The 6,156-nt window shown below is 31.3% G+C and overlaps 1 protein-coding gene across 1 annotated transcript in view; it reads left to right on the top strand.

Moving 5' to 3' along the window:
- The window catches only part of LOC131057410 (fatty acyl-CoA reductase 3), a 101,319-nt gene extending 100,774 nt beyond the window's left edge, over positions 1-545 (top strand). The window contains exons 9-10 of the mRNA XM_057991588.2: positions 47-180; positions 279-545. Of these exons, the coding sequence (XP_057847571.2) occupies positions 47-180; positions 279-429 (285 nt within the window). The 3' untranslated portion in view covers positions 430-545. The remainder of the gene's footprint in view (positions 1-46; positions 181-278) is intronic.
- The last annotated feature ends 5,611 nt before the right edge of the window (positions 546-6,156 follow it).

Genomic DNA, 6,156 nt, shown 5'->3' on the forward strand with positions numbered 1-6,156 from the left:
TGTAGATTTCCACTTTGATGACTGGGGCATTGAATGATTATGGCAGATACTCTACATTGTGGATAAGCTTCTGTTGGGCTACTTTAGGCTGGAGCCGCTCTACACTCTTTTGCTTGAGAAGTACAAATTTGCATTGAAGCTCGCTCAAATCTACGAACCCTTTCTTTTCTTCAAGGGAGCGTAAGTCACCAACTCGCGTCTCTTGATTGTCATATATAAACTATATATTGGAATGTATTTTCTCAGAAATCTGAGCTCTTGGTTGTCATGATCTACAGGTTTGACATCTCACATATGGAAGATCTGTGGAACGAAATGTCAGAGAGAGATCAGGAGAATTTCAAGTTTGATATTAAGAGCATAGACTGGAAACACTATTTCATCAACTGTCATATTCCTGGACTTGCAAAATATGTTATGAGAGGATGAAAATATGACTTTTCCTTTCTATTAATATGCTAATATGCTATGGCATCTTAATAAATACAATATTTTAATAAGTTGTAATGTTAAGATATTTAATGTTTATTATGTATAAGTTAAATAGGATAGTTTAAAATAATAATTAGCAAATGTTAAGAATTTGCATTATATTTAAATATTATAATTTTTTCAATATTCATTTTAATTTCTTAGTATCATAGAGGTTATCTTCTTCAATCTAAATAAATAAGACATAAATATAAGATAATTCAATATTTATATCTTAATGTTTGATATTTCGTTAATAGTTTATTTTAGAATAATAGATAAATAATTATTTGTTATATTAAAATTAATATTAGTAATAAATAAATTGTTTAGTTGCAAAGTTGTATTCTTGTAGATTAGTCGTTTAGTTGGTTGATAGAGAATAAATTCTTTATAAGCCATTCAATTGTATTGTAAGTTCATCATCCATTTTGAATTTTGATCAAATTATTATATTCTATTTTTTGTGTTGTTGTTCTACAATGGTTTTCTCTATTTTTACTTTGTGATTCCTCTATGATTTTTTAACATGGCATCAAAGAAAAAATGACAATGGGTTGTCAAGAAAAGGAGGATTTTTCTTTGTCTATAAGTGTTGGATATTTTGACAAAGGCATCCAATCTATTTCTTTAGGAAGTTAAGTTTCATTGTTAGGCATTCTTTATTGCTAAGCACTACATTTTAATTGCGTATTTTTCTATCTTTGGTAATATTTACTGATTGGCATGGAGGGTTATATTTTGTTGTCTAAAGGTTTATGAGAGATAAGATAAAGTTTGAATACTTCAATAAATTTGTTGCGTAAAGGAAGGCATGTATATACTGATAGAGGAGAATCAATGTTGATAGAAGATGTATAATCATTAAATGTAGTCCATACCATGCTAGAAATAACCTTAAACTACATTTGATTTTTTGGACTAGAAATTCATGAGTTTGGTTGAATGAATTTGTGTTAAAAGAAAAATACCCACTTGAATGAATCATGTTGTATTTTTTTTTATGCAATGCATTTGATCAGTGTTCTTGCACAAATGGTAGTCCTTGTAAGTGGGTTTTCCATGAATTTTTGGGTGAAGATTAAATAATCTTATCTATATTCTTATTTTGGGACCAACTTTAAATTTTTTAAATGTGAAGATAAGAGGATAGATTGTACATGAGTTAAATTTTATTCCATACATGGCACATGGAAAAGTTGGCTATTTTAGTACATTTGAATATTAGTTGTTATGGGGTCAAATTAGAGTATACATTTTTTGAAAATAAGTTATTAACATATGATTTCTATGAAGATATTTCATTAGGTGATTATCTTTAAAACAAGTTTGAACATTTATGGAGTTTATTTTTCTTTCAATTTTTGGAACACATTGTAAAAGGTGTATTGTTAGTTGAGTCCAACACTTTGGAATGAATAATTCATCAGATCACTTTATTCTTATACTCTTATAGCCATATGTGCTACAGTTGACAAAAGTTTTAAAATATTTGAAAATTCATATGCTATGTCTATTGACTACAGTATAAAGAAAATCACATTGGAGGTTGGAGGGAATGGAGGCATGAATTTATGTATCTTATTGACTAGCTTCTCACTCAAGGGTAATTTATTTCATGGGAAGAAAACTCTCATTTGTGTCCCTAAGGAAAAGGGAGGGGGGCTTGATATTATTTGGGTCCCTTCAAGGAGCAAGGGTTACTAGGTTTTTTATATGGGTTCACTTGATGTATCCACATTGGTTTAGGTTTTGTATGGTAGAGGGATTGTTTCCACAATACCAAATGAAGGATTTGACACACTTACATGAGATGTGGCTCTCAAAGGAGAGTTCACTCATGTGCAACACAAGAGGAGAAATTTTGACACACTCAGGGGAGATGTGGACTTTCAGAAGAATTCTTTCTCATTATGCAAGGATGTTGGGAATACTTTTTACTCTCTCATGTTGTGTAGATTTTTGTATGTTCGATTTTTATGAGATCTATTTTAGTTCGTTGTTAAGTAGGTGAATGCGAAGGATTGGTGAATGTGCGTCATCAAAGTTTCTAGGAGGGTTGTTGTGATCAACTCTTGAAATATTCCACCTTTGTTTTAATTGATGTAATAAGGGGGGTGGGTTTAAATTATTACATCTATATATTTTGATTAATTAAGAAGGGTAAGGGACAGGATCCCAAGACAGAACCAAAAAGAAAAAAAGCATAAATGTAAGCTAAATAGACGTCACAATCTATTAACTATTATATTCATAGTTAATAATTTAGTTTGGAATAATAAACAAGCCATAAATGTTATATTAAATTTAATGCTAGTAATAAATATATTAATTAGTTGGGAAGTTGGATCCCCATAGGCGAGTTCGTTAGTTAATTGATGTGAAAGAAGGATTTATAAGCCATTGAATTGTAATCTAAACGTAATTCATTTTGAATATTGATCAAATTAAAATTATTTTTTTATGACATTCTTCAACAATTGTTTTATTTTTTTGTATGTTTGATCTACCATTTTTTAGCATTTTAAAAATATTTTATCATTTTATTTTTTGTTTAGATTGTTGAAAAAATTTCAATATGGATTTAAATCTACGATTTTGACAGCTTAGGATTTTATCTATAAAATAAGTTTATTTTTTATAGGACCCAAACCTCATTTTAAATAGAAATAATCTAACAAAATAAAACCAAAAAAATGTGGCCATGTTTTCTAGGGCTAAATAATACTTGATCCATTCCTAAGATTGCTCACACACAAACTCGTGATGTTAGGATGAGATAGCATCTTAGGAAAAAAATTCTCCCTTATTTCTATAAAATTCCATGAAAATTTTACATCCATATTTGTATACATACAGGAAGAGGGTGGAGACACACAATAGAGAACCCATCAAAGGATACTACACAATATGAGTAACAACATGGAGTTGTTGATTGACAAATGATCATATTGAGAATAATCAACTAATTTCTAAAGTTGATGACAAAATAAGATAAATCAAAACATGTTGTTGAGGTTCACTAATATTAGCTGGATGAATAAAATTTGCCTCACCAGGAACAAAGAGAAGTTTATTGAATGGATGAGAGAGGCTTTCAATCCCCTAAATCAACTATCAAATCCTTATGATACACTATAATATGGTTAAGAGTATTTTTTCACCATGTTGAAGAAGAATTATTTTGTAAGCAATGAGAACAATATGAGACCAAGTTCATAATAGAAAATTAATGGCTACATATCAAAGAAATTTCCTCATAATTAACCAAGTGAGACTAAGATTGAGCATTTACGTATAGAAAAAAATCACTTGGATAATATCTTGACATATAAACTTCCATAGTTTAGTAAAATGTAACAATTTTACAATTTCACACTCTATATTGGCCCCTTGCTTTAGTGTTCTCTTTCCTAGTTCATTCCAAGCCTATTTATGTTCCTATCACATTCAAACTATCATCACATACTAATATTATGGTCAATTCTTATGTATAAGGACCTTTCACCCTACAACCATCCTTCTTTGGTCCCTTTTGGGGTGGACTAGGGTGCCTAGCACCATAGTCCTAGTGGGCTAGAGTTCCCAACACCATATTCATAGTGAATAGGGTTTCCACTACCATATGGTCTCTCTAAAAGGAATCCACAATATGATATGTAGTAGTGTTGGTTCTTGCCATTTGTAATCCAATCCCAATATTTTTATATAACCATTAAAGCTAGCCTAAAGTAGGAAATACCTTATGAATCCTATATAAGGAAATAATTTATCATTCATATGGAATCCTATAATGACCTAAGAAGTTACAAGTTACATCATTCAAATTGAGTAAGTATCTTTAGATTTGATCATTATAGAAGAACATGCTACATCAATCTCTATAAAACTATGCTTTCATGACTGATATGTTGCAAATGTGAAGTTCATTGATGTTTGAGTATGTTTGTCATTGATGTCAACGCACTAATTCCATTTTAGTGTGTAGCATTGCTCCCAATGTTTTTGATTTATTGTATATATATTCATGATGTGTTGATATGTTGTTGGAGATTGTCTTCAGATTCTACTCTCATGCTTTGGTGGTCTAGAATTTGTGCTTCAAAAGTCTATGCAGTGATGATGATGATTGCCTGGAAGAGTTTGCAGAGATCGGCATTTTCATTATTCCTGTTGCATTTTTGGATTTATGCTTCTCATGCATGTATCTTTGTTATTCCTATTCGGCACGTGTTGATGTGCTTCGAAATTATATTTTTGACCATGTTCTTCTCTGGTCCAATTAACCTTGAATACTCTATCTTTTTGTTGCATTGTGGTGTGGTCCACTTCTCATTCCTTTCCACTATGGGAATGCTTAGTGAAGACCTATTTTGAAATATATTTTATTATCTCCATGGGTGACTTCAAAATCTATTTTGGAGATTAGTATATAAATATAGAGTGATTGTAATGTAATATCATATAAGAAGGATACCGAAGGGAAGTTGATTGTAAAAGGTTCAGATCTATCTTTGGTAATGCAAGGTTGATCAATATAGTTGTTTGTTGATGTTGTTTGGTATCAATGGCAGTGAACCTAAGGTTTCTTTCGGCATTGCAATGTTTTTGCAGTTGTTCCTTTGTGGTGGATTCTTTCTTTCTTCCTCTGGGCAGTGAACCCTCTTTCATTTTCCGGTGGTTGTAGTTGGGCAGTAAGCCCACCTATAGTGAGCAATTTTGGTAGTGAGCCATCTTGTAAAAATCACCCTAACCGGTATCACCCTAATAGGTGTTTTCATATTGAGAACTAACATTCTCCTTGTTTTTTCCCTTCTTGGGTTTTCCACATCATATATAGTGTTTCATGTGTGTGATTTTTCATTATCATGTATGTTTGTGGTTGTGTAATATATGTTTTAATTTGCCAGATTTGTTTATGTGGGAAAACCAAATATTTTAATAATATAATGGATTCAGCCCCCCTTAGTTGTCTGAAACATTCATCAATTGGTATCAGAGCTTTGGTTCCTAAAATGTAATACTAACCACTTAAGGATACCCGATGACACATAAATTGACTATTCCTCCCTTTGAAGGATGTGACTATAGTTTATAGAAAGTAAAGATGCAAAGATATTTGATTTCTCTGAGTTACAAGACCTGGAAAGATATGGAGACTAAGTATTCACTACTGACAAATGGACCTACTACACTGGATGAGATTGAAGCCTATGAAGAGAATGAGAAAGCAAGGTATGATATCTTTAGTGCTTTATCTAAAATTGAATTAGCAAAGATTGCCACTATAGATACTGCTTATGAAATTTTGGAAAGATTGAAAAGTATATATGTAGGAAATGAAAGAGTTAAGCTAGCTAAGATGTAGACTATTAAGGGTACATACGAGAATGTGAGAATGGAAGAAGGTGAACGAGTAGCAAGCTATTTTTAGAAGATTGGCAATTCTATAAATGAGATCAGAGATCTTGGTGGTGTCTTGGATGATAAGGATGTAATACAAAAGATTATGAGGACTTTATCGAAGAGTTATAATGACAAGATTTTAGCTATTGAGGAAACCTATGATCCATTGAAATTCACTAGAGAATAGCCATTCGACACCTTGACTACATTTGAGATGACGAAGTTTGGTAGAGATAAAGAAAAATAAAAAAAAGTCTTTAAAGCATCAAAAGCTATGGA

Source organism: Cryptomeria japonica, chromosome 7 (assembly GCF_030272615.1).
Source record: "Cryptomeria japonica chromosome 7, Sugi_1.0, whole genome shotgun sequence".
NCBI classification, from domain to species: Eukaryota; Viridiplantae; Streptophyta; class Pinopsida; order Cupressales; family Cupressaceae; genus Cryptomeria; species Cryptomeria japonica.